General features: G+C 41.4%; 1 protein-coding gene across 1 annotated transcript in view; it reads right to left on the minus strand.

Moving 5' to 3' along the window:
* Positions 1-13,665, minus strand: part of lama4 (laminin, alpha 4) — a 186,053-nt gene that overhangs the window by 9,255 nt on the left and 163,133 nt on the right. Inside the window, exons 34-39 of the mRNA XM_073057415.1 lie at positions 12,755-12,944; positions 9,598-9,753; positions 8,734-8,893; positions 2,726-2,856; positions 2,470-2,563; positions 268-387 (exon numbers count right to left, since the gene is read on the minus strand). Of these exons, the coding sequence (XP_072913516.1) occupies positions 268-387; positions 2,470-2,563; positions 2,726-2,856; positions 8,734-8,893; positions 9,598-9,753; positions 12,755-12,944 (851 nt within the window). The remainder of the gene's footprint in view (positions 1-267; positions 388-2,469; positions 2,564-2,725; positions 2,857-8,733; positions 8,894-9,597; positions 9,754-12,754; positions 12,945-13,665) is intronic.

A 13,665-nucleotide genomic window follows, 5' to 3' on the forward strand; every position in this document is an offset into this window, starting at 1 on the left:
CAACATTACCTTACAACTTTTGAACCAAATTCCCCAAATTATGACAGCCAGCACACCATATGCCTTCTTAACAATCCTATCAATATGGGCAGCAACGTTGAGGGATCTAAACGTTGAGGGACCCAAAGATCCCCATGTTCCTCCACACTGCAAAAAATGTTGGCTCTGAGCTAAAACAGTACAATTTCTCAAGTATTTCTAGCTAGAAATAGTCAATTTGCAACATTTTCTAGTGAAATACAGATGAGTTTTACATATTGGCTTTACCTGGCACTCCGCCAACAAATACTGGTTCCTTCTTGTTGAAAGAATGTGATGTTAATGGCCCCACCACATGATTTACTTCAGAGTCGACATCCAGCTGCACAACATTTGAATCTCTGATGACTAAAAGAGCAGTAAGATATATTACTAATAGAACGTACAATGAGGTTCACTTTTGAGATCCAAGTAGGAAATGATTGGTATGCGCTGCAGAATGTCATCAATTAAGTGGATGAGTGAATGGATTGGGTGACAGTGTAAGTTAACATAAGGTAGAACAGACTCATAACTTTGCTGATTATCTTTGTCAGTTTCAGCCCAGTTCCCACCAGTTAGGAAGGCATAGCACAAATTACCATTAGAAGTCATCAACTGGTTTCATTCAGAGGAAATCAGAGCTTAGTAAAGTTTCACATTAGTGTCACACTATTGCACTATGGACTTGTGGATACCTGTGATCTATTAAATCCAGACAACACACACAAAATGCTGGAGGAACTCAACAGGTCAGGCAGCATCTATGGAACTGAATGAACAGCCAACATTTCCAGCTGACATGCTTCTTTGGGAGTGAAAAGGGAGGGGGAGCATGGCAGAATTAAAAGGGGAGGGAGGAGGAGGAAAGAGGATAGGCAAGATAGGTGAAGCCAAATGAGTGGGAAAGGTAAAGGGTTGCAGAGGAAGGAATCCAATGGAAGAGGGGGAAGAGGAGAAGGGATAGAGGAGGGATGCCGGGGGAAGTGATAGGCAGGTGGGAAGAAGTAAAAGGCCAGAATAGGAAATAGAAGGGGGGAGGGAGGGAAGAATATATCAATATTCATGCAGTTTTCTGGTTCCTTGACTTTGAAGTTTAGTAAAGACCTTTATAAGTACACTACCTCATTGATAGATAAATCTAAAATATCTAATATTATCAGCAAGTCTGGAGATAAGATAATTAATGGATGCATTCATCAGACTTACTGGATCAATAGTGTGTACCACTGCAGCCTAGCCAAGCAAAGTGATGTTGACCTTGTAATCAATGTATACATTCTTTGTAAATACGGAAACAGCAACCCACATTTCTGGTTTTGCAGTTGAGGCATATTAAAGGAACTTTATATTAACTGTATTAGTCTAGGAAAGCTTGATTGCAGCTCTGAGTACCTTAAACAATAAGCGCCCTATTCCTAGAATCAACACTGTTAGCACTGGAAAACACACAAAAATGTTGTTAAATAGATTCCATTCAATGAAATATAATTATAAAAGAAACTAGATGTCTCAATAAATTAACTGCCTCCAATTTTGATTATTACACCAACTATTTGGGCTTAGTGATCAAAGTCATTATGAAATGGTTTATGATTTTAATTTTGATTAAATAGCTTAGTGGAATATTTATAAACAAATACTAATTGGGCACAAAAGGCTTTTCTGGTGGCCACCAATTTTAATTCCACTTCTCATTCTGACATGTGCCAATGACACAATGAGGCCATTCTCGGCTTGGGAGAGCAGCACCTCACAAACTGTCTGGGTAGGCTCCAACCTGCTGACATGAACATTGATTTCTCTAACTTCCACTAATTTTTGCCCCTCTCTCTTTTCCCATTCCCCATGCAGTTGTTATTCCTCTCCATGCCTTGTGGTGCTTTGGGGGGGGTGGATCTTGCTGTTTCTTTAGCACTTTGTCTGCGTTTTACAAAGCTGAATTGCTAGCTTGACGCTCATCCCAGCACGAATGGAAAGCGTGCAAGGAGCCAGCTGGATTTGAACACAGGACCACTTGCCTCAAAGTCCGGTGCAGATGCCGTTACACCACTGGCTGGCTATCCCCCATTCAATCTCCCCTCTTATCCCTTCTCTTCTTCTCACTGTCACATCACCTCCCTTTTGTTCCCTCCTTCTCATTCTCCCATGGTCCACTCAGATCAGATTCCTTTGTGTTCTTCAGACCTTTACCTCTTCGCCCTACACCTCCCAGCTTCTCACTTCATCACCACTCCCCAACCTACCCATCTTCCCCTTACCTGCCTTCACCTATCACCTGCCAGCTTGTGTTCCTTCCCTTCCAGTCCTGATTAAGGGTCTTGGCCGAAATATTGATGATTCATTCCTCTACATAAACGTTCCTGTACCTGGTGAGTTCCTCCAGTTTCTTCCTCTGGATATACAGCATCTGTGTTTAAGCATTGATCAGGTAATTACAAGTATCTTTACCTGCTATTCTGTGCCACCGACTGTCACAGAGACTTTGCTTTGGAGTTACTGAAGTTTCAAACTCTGCAGTTCCATTGCTAACTTTTAACGTGGTCTGCACAGAAATAAATGTTAGAATAGAAACTTGCCAAATATGCAGCAACAAGTTTTAAACATGAGTTGACTCCATTACTGCTATATACAAATTCCAGTCTGACTCATCTACTTTGTGCCAATGAAGGAAACTGGCTTCAGGATTTGTTCGTTAAGTCCTTACCTTCCCATGTTCCATGAAGATATTTAGGTATTTGTGGCTGGAACTGTGAATATGTATCAGGATTCCTGAATTATTTCGAGCACGGATTTCAAACACAAGCTCAAATCGTAATCCAACATTGAAAGAATCATCTGAAAATCAAGTCAAAATCATTGATTTTTTTTCACAATAATATTTTTATTTGGAGATAGTGTGGAAAAGGCCCTTCAGATTTTTTGAACTGCCCTGCCCAGCAATCTCCCGATTCAGTCCTAGCCTAACTAAAAGGAGAACTTCGCGGGTGTTTGGTGTAATTCTGGCAACCCAATCAACGGTAGGAACAGTGCAGAGCGGAATAAATAAAAGTACAGAATGGACAAGCAGAATGGTTTGGTTTACGTTTGGTTTTCAGTGTGGTTTACAGGGCCATTGTGCGTTCTTCATGCTGGATGCTGGAGTCCTGGGAGACCCTGGGAACTACATCTGTACGGAGCATCCAGCTGCAGCTCCTTGAAGACCGCGTCAGGAATCTGGAGCAGCAGCTGGATGAGCAGCTTGTACGGGAGAGTGAGGAGATCATTGATCGGAGCCACCCCGAAGTTGGAGGAGGTGGGTAGCTAGGTGACTATCAGCATAAGGAATGGGAAGGTGAATAGACAGTTAGAGCAGAGCACCCCTGTGACCAGTCTCCTCAATAATAAAATACCATTTTGGATACTGTTGTCAGGGTTGACCTCCCAGGCGAATGCCATGTAGACCGGGTTACTGACCCTGAGCATGGGTCCATGGGGCAGAAGGGAAAGAGGGAGAAGAGGGGAGTGGTAGTGATAGGGGACTTAATAGACAGAGATTCTGTGGAGGTAAACTGGATACCCGGATGGTATGTTGCTTTCGAGGTGCGAGGGCCAGGGACATCTCAGATCATGTCCACAGCATTTTGGAGTGTGAGGGAGAGCAGTCAGATGTCTTGGTACATATTGGTACCAATGACACAGGAAGGAAGACCAAAGAGGACCTGAAGAGAGAATTTAGAGAGTAGGTAGAAAGCTGAGAAGCAGGACCTCCAGGATAGTAATTTCCAGATTGCTGCTGGTGCACGTGCCAGTGAGGGTAAAATCAGGGAGATTTAGCAGATAAATGCATGGCTGAGAAGCAGGCACAAGGAGCAGAGCTTCAGGTTCTTGGATCATTGGGATCTCTTCTGGGGGAGGTATGACCTGTATAAAAGGGAAAGGATGCACCTGACCCCGAGGAGGGCCAATATTCTCGTGGGCAGGTTTGTTTTAGAACTGTTGGGGAGGCCTTACACTAATTTGGCAGGGGGGGCAGGGAACTGGAGTGAAGGGACTCAGAATAGGACAGATGGTAAAAAAGCAAAGATCATGTTCAATCAGACTGTCAGGAAAGGCAGGGAGATGATACGACAAAATTGAAGCCAGCAGGGTGAGTCCAGTGAATTACGGATGCAGAATTAAAAAGGGTAGCAAATACAGAACTCAAGGCGTTATGTCTTAATGCACTGAGTGTAGGAAATATAGTGAATGATCTTGTTGTAATATTACGGATTGTTGGGTATAATGTTGAGGCCATCATTGAATTGTGGCTGAAGTATGATTGTAGATGAGAGCTGAATATCCAAGGTTACACATTGTATCGGAGGGATAGGAAAGTAGGCAGAGGGGGTGGTGTGGCTCTGCTAGTAAAGAATGGCATCAAATCATCAGAAAGATGTGACATAGAATTGGCAGATGTTGAACCCTTGTGGGTTGAGTTAAGAAAATGCAAGTGTAAAAGGACCCTGATGGCAGTTATATACAGGCCTCCCAACAGTAGCTGGGATGTGGACCACAGATTACAGCAGGAAACAGAAAATGTGTGTCAAAAGGGCAATGTTATGATAGGTATGGGAGATTTTAATATTCAAGTCAACTGGGAAAGCTAGGTTGGAAATGGATTTCAAGAGAGTGAATTGGTTAAATTCCTACGAGATGACTTTTTCTGACACAGTGGTGTCAAGCAAATAATGTCTCCCTCAATGTTTCAAAAACAATGGAGCTGGTTGTAGATTACAGGAGGAATGGAGATGGGTGTCAATGCATTTGGGGTTGAGATGATAAACAGCTTTAAATTCCTCAGCATCCACATCACTGAGGACCTCACGTATGCTGTACATACCAGTTGTGTGGTGAAAAAGGCACAACAGTGCCACTTTCACCTCAGACAGTTGAGAAAGTTTGGTATGGGCCCCAAAATCCTAAGAAACTTTCCACAGGGGCACAATTGAGAGCATCCTGACTGGCTGCATCACTGCCTGATATGGGAACTGTATCTCACTTAATTGCAGGATTCTGCAGAGAGTGGTGCGGACAGCCCAGCGCACCTGTAGTTGTGAACTTCCTATGATTCAGGACATTTACAAATACAGGTGTGAAAAATGGGCACAAAGGATCACTGGGGACCTCAGTCACCCCAACCACAATCTATTCCAGCTGCTACCATCTGGGAAACGGTACCGCAGCATAAAAGCCAGGACCAACAGGCTCCGGGACAGCTTCTTCCACCAGGCCTGATTAATTCACGCTGATCTGAGTGTATTTCTATGTTACATTGACTGTTCTATTTATTATAAATTGTTGTAAACTATGAAGATTGCACATTGCATATTTAGATGGAGACGTAACGTAAAGATTTTTACTCCTCAAGCATGTGATGGATGTAAGAAATAAAGTCAATTCAATTCAATTCAATTTAAACCAGTTAGCCTGACCCCGGTGGTTGGAAAGATGTTGGAGTCAATTGTTACGGATGAGGTTATGGAGTACTTGGTGATACAGGACAAGATAGGACATAGTCAGCATAGTTTTCTTCAGGAAAAATCTTGCCTGACAAACCTGCTTGGAATTCTTTGAGGAGATGAAAAGTAGGATGGATAAAGGGGATGCAGTGGACGTTGTATATTTGAATTTTCAGAAGGCCTTTGATAAGGTGTCACACATGAGGCTGTTTACCAAATTAAGAGCTCATGGTATTACAGGAAAGTTATTAGTATGGTTAGAGCATTGGCTGATTGGTAGGAGGCAGAGTGTGGGAATAAAAGAATCCTTTTCTGGTTGGCTGCCAGTGACTAGTGGATTTTTGCAGGAGTCGGTTTTGGGACTGCTTCTTTTTATGCTGTATATCAATGATTTAGATAATGGAACAGATGGCTTTGTTGCCAAGTTTGCAGATGATACAACAATTGGTGGAGCAGTAGGTAGTGTTGGGGAAACAGGTAGGATGCAGAAGGACTTAGACAGATTAGGAGAATGGGCAAGAAAGCGGCAAATAAAATACAATGTTGGAAAATGCATGGTCATGCACTTTGGTAGTAGAAATAAATGTGAAGACTATTTTCTAAATGGGGAGAAAATCCAAAAATCTGAAATGCAAAGGGACTTGGGAGTCCTTGTGCAGAATACCTTGAAGGTTAACTGGCAGGTTGAGTCGGTAGTGAGGAAGGCAAGTGCCATGTTAGCATTCATTTCAAGAGGTCTAGAATACAAGAGCAAGGATGTGATGCTGAGGCTTTATAAGGCACTGGTGAGGCTTCACCTTGAGTATTGTGAACAGTTTTGGGCTCCACATCTTAGAAAATTGAACTGGCATTGGAGAGTGTTCAGAATAGGTTCACAAGGATGATTCCAGGAATGAAAGGGTTATCATAAGAGGAATATTTGATGGCTCTGGACCTGTACACACTGGAATTTAGAAGAATGAGGAGGATCTAATTAGAACCTTTCAAATGTTGAAAGGCCTAGACTGAGTAGATGTGGAGCTGATGTTTCCCATGGCGTGGGGGTGGGGGGTCTAGGACAAGAGGGCACAGCCTTAGAGTAAAGGGCTATCTATTTAAAACACAGATGTGGAGAAATTTCCTTAGACAGAAGGTGGTGAATTTGTGGAATTTGTTACCACAGACAACTATGGAGGCTAGGTCATTGAGTGTATTTAAGGCAGATATTGATTGGTTCATGACTAACTAGGGCATCAAAGGGTATGGAGAGAAGGCCGGGAACTGGGGCTGAGGAGGAGAGAAAAAAAAAGAATCAGACATGATTGAATGTCAGAGCAGACTCAAAGGGCCAAATGGCCTAATTTTGCTCCTATGTCTTATGGTCTCATGATCTAATCATCGGACAATTTACAATGACCAATTAACCTTCTAACCAGTACATCTATGGACTGTGGAAGGAAACCAGAGCACCTAGAGATAATCCATGCAGTCATGGGAGGATGCGCAGACTCCTTACAGATGACGTCAGAGTTGATCTCCAAACTCTGATGCCCTGAGCTGTAATAACGTTGAGCTAACTGCTGCCCTGCCATGGCTCTAAGGATCCACTTCTTATTCGAGCAGTTTGAATTGAATCGAATTGAATTGACTTTATTACTCACATCCTTCATATACATGAAATATAAATATAAATTCTTTACATTACATCTCCGTCTAAATGTGCAACATGCAACTTATATCAATTTATAATAAGTAGTACATACAACAGGACAGCAACAAGATTATTAAATATTAACAGTCAATATGACAGAAATACAGTTGCGTCAGCATGAATTAACCAGTCTGATGGCCTGGTGGAAGAAGTTGTCCCGGAGCCTGTTGGTCCTGGCTTTTATGATGTAGTACTGTTTCTCAGATAGTAGCAGCTGAAACAGTTCAGGCCCCTGTAACACTGATGCAGCCAGTCAGGATGCTCTCAATTGTACCCCTGTAGAAAGTTCTTAGGATCTGGGGGCCCATACCAAACTTCCTCAACCATTTGAGGTGGAAGAGGTACTGTTGTGCCTTTATCACCACATAGCTGGTGTGTACAGAGCATGTGAGATCCTTAGTAATGTTTATGCCGAGGAACTTAAAGCTGTTCACCCTCTCATCACCAGATCCATTGATGTTAATAGGGGCTAGCCTGTCTTCAATCCTCCTTTAGTCCACAACCAGCTCCTTTGTCTTTGTGACATTGAAGGAGACGTTGTTTTCTTGACACTACTGTGTCAGGGTGATGACTTCTCTGTAGGCTGCCTCATTTTTATTTGAGATTAGGCCAATCAGTGTAGTATTGTCAGCAAACTTAATTAGCAGATTGGAGCTGTGGGTGGTGACACAGTCATGGGTATACAGAGAGTAAAGGAGGGGGCTTAGGACACAGCCCTGAGGGGCTCCTCAGGTTTTATGCTTCATATTTCTTTGACAATTTCCATATGCTCTGAGATTTATCAGCCACGTCATGAACTTATTTCATCTAGTTCATTGAAATAATTCTTTCATTTGGGTGGCACGCTAGTGTGGTGGTCAGTGCAACTCTTCACAGCAGACATCTGTAAGATCGGGAATCTTTTCCTGCTCACTGTCTGAGTGAAACTGTTTGTACATTCTCGCCATGACTGCGTGAGTTTCCTCCAAGTGTCTGGTTTCCTCCCCCATTCCAAAGAGGTATGGTTAGGAGTAGTGAGTTGTGGGCATGCTGTTGGTGCTGGAAGTGTGGCAGCACTTCCTTGCTGATTTGATTTGACACAAAAGAAGCATTTCACTGCATGTTTTGGTGTACATGTGACAAATAAAGCTAATCTTCTAAATCCTCTAATCTTCACTTTGGTCGATGTGGTCGATGTACCTGGAGTGCCAACGACTTTCTAATTTCCTGAGTAGGCCCAAGGATGTCCCTAGCTTGCAGAAGGGTTCAGTTCCTGAGGTAATCCTTGAGGATTATTTGCAACTAGTAGAATTGGGATGGTCATCAAAGGTAATTAAGAGTGCGCTAATGAGGGGTGCCTCTTGATTCGTGACATTTGATTTACCTGAAATTTGGAAAAGACATTGCAGTTTTTTTGAAGTGTTTTCACCTTTGCTTCATTGCAAAGATGTGGGAGTGCAGAGTCTGAAAGCTGGATTTTTATAAATTGGGTCTTTTGTAGTGTGAAATAACTTATTAGTTACCCTTTCTAATTGATGTGTGATGGGATGTGCCCATCTTACTCACCCAGTATCACATATCCTCCTTCTGCAGAAAAGAAAGCCCCTGGTTCAGTTGGACCTTCGAAACAAGGTGTGACACCGAATGTGTGGGTAGCTGGTGGAAGAGACCAACCATTCAGCTGGAAGTTCTGAAGACAACCATTAAAGCTTCGGATGGATTTGACCTGATGAAAAGAAAGATCTCTTAATTAATTACTCAATTCCTTATGAAATTATTCACAGTCGCCAAATATTTAAATCTACATGCAACATACACAATATGCCACAGGTACTCAGCATCTATGGAGGGGAAGAAACAATCAATGTTTCAAGCTGAGACACTCCATCAGAACCGGAAATGAAGGTTGTTTATTGCTTTCCATAGAAATGTTGACCGTTTATTCACTTCCATAAAAATGAAAGGTCAACATTGTCCTGTTACAAATTGTTTATTCCTTTCCATAAAAATTCTGACTTCTTTCCAGTCTGATGAAGGAAAGCAAGATTTCATGGTGATTTCCCTTTTGCCTAGAAGCTGACAATGCCCCAGCAATGGACTTGACATTAAACAATGGAAAGGTCACTTGAGCCATGGTAATGCCAAAAATTGTGAGAAAATACAATGATATAAACTTTGCCCTTTCCTAAAAAAAGAATGTTCTGGAAAAAATGGTTTTAATAATAATTTTAAAAATTTATGAAACTTAACTCACTTGGTTGAAGAACTTTTAACATTTCTTATTATTTAAATATTAATTTTAAATGCACACAGAAGACAGATATCTTTTCTGATCTTCCCAAAAGAAAATTGGACTGTGCTGAAAGTAACTGTATGCACTAGCACTACGATACATTGGCACTATGTAATCGGGTTAGTAAAGCAACTCACCTGAATGTTCTTTCCAGCTTTTTGTAGAGGCACGCCTCCTATGTAGAATGGTTCCTGGACTTGCCATGAATAAATAGGAATGTTGAGATTGTTCTCCAGAGCATGGAGACCATCTATTACCAATCGCCCTTTGTTATTTTCACGTGTAAAGATGACCTAAATATCAAACAAAACATTTTAAGTTAAGTTTAAACATGAGCAACACACATAAAATGCTGGGGGAACTCAGTCAGCATCTATAGAAATGAATAAACAGTTAACATTTTCAGGCCAAGACCCTTCTTCAGAACCGAGAAGGAAAGGGGAAGATGCCAGAAGAGAAAGGTGGTGGGGGAGGGGAAGGAGACTAGCTGAAAGGTGATAGGTGAAGCCAAGTGGGTGGGAGAGGTCAACGTCTGGAGGAGAGAGAATCTGATTGGAGAGGAGAGAAAGAGAAAGGGACTCAAGGGGAAGTGATAGGCAGGTCAGAAGAAGTAAAAGAGTGGGGAATAGAGGAGGGGTAGGGAGGATTGTATACTGGAAGTAGAAATTGATATTCATGCCATCAGGTTGGAGTTAATTATAGTACATTAAATTGCTTTTTTCAACTTTTCATCTGTTTTCAATATAATATATTGTTAAAAACCTACAGAGTATAATGGGATTGTTACACAACTTAAAGGCCCAAATCAACCAACTGTAATCTCTGCTGCTGTTTCCTTCTTTGTTGTGCCAATGTTGTATATGAGGACTAAATCTGGGGAAGAAGTCATATTCCCTATTGGAAGTGGACATCTATAATAGGGTTCTGCGTTCATTGGACACCATGGGAAAGTACCCCAACATTGTTCTGCTTATCAGAGAATAAAATTAAATAGACAATAGACAATAGGTGCAGGAGTAGGCCATTTGGCCCTTCTAGCCAGCACCACCATTCACTGTGATCATGGCTGATCATACACAATCAGTACCCGTTCCTGCCCTCTCCCCATATCCCTTGACCCCGCTATCTATAAGAGCTCTATCTAAGTCTCTCTTGAATGCATCCAGAGACTTGGCTTCCACTGCCTTCTGGGGCAGAGCATTCCATATATCCACCACTCTCTGGGTGAAAAAGTTTTTCCGCATCTCTGTTCTAAATGGCCTACCCCTTATTCTTAAATAGTGTTTATAAATAAATTTAAAATATTCTTTTCCTTCAAGCATTCACACCCTTTTACTTGGCCAATGTCCAAGCTGGGATCCAATTACCTCTTTGATTTTCCTTTGTTAATGGTCTCTTTTGACCATGGTACCATGGCTCAAAAGGCACTCAGGAAATGTATGAGGAATTCCAATGACGTTGGTAGTACTAAGTCTGGCCTAACTCTGGTGCAGTGCCCTTTCTGAATATTGATGTCAAGGTGCTATATACAATGCAACATAGATAATAATCAAAGTAGAATTTATTTTGAATGCTATTTTCACCATCTAGGAAGGCCGAGTAGCTGAAATGATATTACTTTGTTGGCAAAAGGGAAAATTATGGTGCAAAGTCCAGGCTATGATTTGTCTGCCTGCTGTGTATCCTGATGAGGGTTAGGCAGTCTAATGTTAATTCACTCCATCACAATAAATATACAATATTGCACAAAAGTCTTAGGCACATTTATATAGCTAGGGTGCCTAAGACCTTTGCAGAGTACAGTAGTAATTTTACATATTGCACTCTACTACTGCCAGAAAAAAAACACGTCATGACATATATTAGTGATGCTAAACTTTACACTGATATGGGTCTGTATTGTGGACTGAGAGCGGGAAGGGGACAGGGAGCGGGAAATCGGTTGGGAAAAGGGGAAGGGAGAGGGGAAGAAGTGGGAAGCACCATAGAGACATTCTGTAATGATCAATAAACCAGTTGCTGGGAATCAACATTCACAAAATGCTGGAGGAACTCAGCCGGCCAGGCAGCATCTATGGAAAAGAGTATAGTTGATGTTTTGGGTTGAGACCGTTCAGCAAGACCCTTCACCAGTTCTGATGAAGGGTGTCGACACAGAATGTTGACTATACTACCAAGACAGACAACACAATAGCAACCGACAATTTACAAGTCAATAGGGCCAACAGCCATGAGCAATCAACAATTAGCTGAATAGTCACATTACAAATATCAATAATCAAGCTTAAATAAATGTGAATGTATGAACAGGCTCAATAACTATCAAAATAACAAGGAGAACAGGAAAGACTATTTAGTGGATGTTGTGCAGGGACAGTGAAGGTATTAAACCTGTGTGAGTTTCGTTGAGAAGATGGATAGCTGCACATTTTACATAGAAATTTACTAACAATATTGTTATTGTAGTAAAATCTCTTATTGTTAAGTTATCAGTCTTTATGCTGCTAAGTGAATGAATCCGGCAAGTAAGAAACTGGAATTATCAAATTGAGTATGCACACACACTCTTTTAAAGAAGTGCTGTTTTGCATGGTCCTCCAAGATACAAACGATAGAATCTGTAAGGACAATTAAAAATCATACAGTATATACTTTCTGGATACATCTGTGCAATGGGTGTACACTATATAGGAATGTAAACATGTATTGAAGATTAACATACTAATTAACATTGTGATGTACGATTTTTTTGTTAAAATAGCTAATTTGGAGAGATATCATAACAGATTGCAACATATAAAAGTTTTATTTATTTATTTATTTAGAGACTGAGCCCTTCCGGTCCAACAGAGCTGCATCATCCAATAACCCAGCTTTTTAATCGTAGCCTAATCACAATTTACAATGACCAATTAACCTACTATCCGGCAAGTCTTTGGAGTGTGGGAGGGAACCAGAGCACCTGGAGGAAGCCCATATATTCATGGGGAAGAAGTACAAACTCCTTAGAGAGGACTCCATTGGAATTAAACTCCGAACTCTGCTGCCCCAAGCTGTAATAGCATCGTGTTACCCACTACGCCATCGTGGCACCCCCATGTAATGAACGTTGGATATCAACATACATGGATGTACATGTAAACATTATGCAAATAGATACTATCGTGCACTTGCCTGGTGTCCTAACAAAGAATAAAGAATTAAAAATTCTAGCCGACGCTAAATTCAAATAGACACTATCATGGTGTCCTTGCGAAGTGTAAAGAACTAGAAGAATATTGCAGTCAGACTTACATTGTGCCAGATGCCATCATTAAATTTCTTTGTGCTCTTTATTTTCAGTTTGTCATGACCATTGCTGAACGTGTAAATAAAGTATCCGCGAGCGATGAAAAGCGCCATGAACTGGTCTTCATTCTCGCTCGCCACGTAGAATATGAGTCCGTGAGAAGAATGAGTTCTCACATTGACGGAGAAATGAGACCTGAAAGTGCAAATTCATTATAGCCACCAACAAAATTAATCTGCATGAATAGGTTGATACTTCTGATAATTTTCTCTGAACAGAAGCTATTTCAATACAATTATTAAGGTCAAGTATACATGCCATTCTACACTGGCATTGCTTCAGTGGAAGTTTATTGAAGCTACCAGGCTACCCAGGAACAATAGTATAAATTATTTAGTCATGGGCTAATGAGAAAAATAGAGAAGGAACTTCCTTATTTTGTGAAGCTTGTATTACTGATTTTCTTACCGATATTGCATAATGCTACACTGGAGGCTACCCAGGTATCCTTGAGTGTTTCAGAGCCTGGATTGGTGAAAATAAGCATTTAATTACTTCAATGTTTACCCTGTTTATGGACTGTCCCAATCCCATCATGGAAGGAGCTCAGCAACAGCTGCACTAGGACTACCTGTCTCAAAAACAGGCACATCCCCAAGTCATCAGGCTGATCAATACCTCCACCCATTAACCCAGCCCACCACCACTACATCCACATCAGCCACTTTACCAGTTCCTGTCGGAGTCACCTCATGTTCAGATATTCCTACACTCAGTGTCACTTTATGTACATACAGACAGATCAAGTATATAAGCTAATCCAACCACTGGGGACATTTATCAGGAGTGTTGTGTACGCAGACCTTAGTAGCATCAAGGATCTCATCCATCCATCCAGCACCCTCTTTGATTTTCA

The sequence above is a fragment of the Hemitrygon akajei genome, chromosome 9 (genome assembly GCF_048418815.1).
Source record: "Hemitrygon akajei chromosome 9, sHemAka1.3, whole genome shotgun sequence".
Classification (NCBI taxonomy): Eukaryota; Metazoa; Chordata; class Chondrichthyes; order Myliobatiformes; family Dasyatidae; genus Hemitrygon; species Hemitrygon akajei.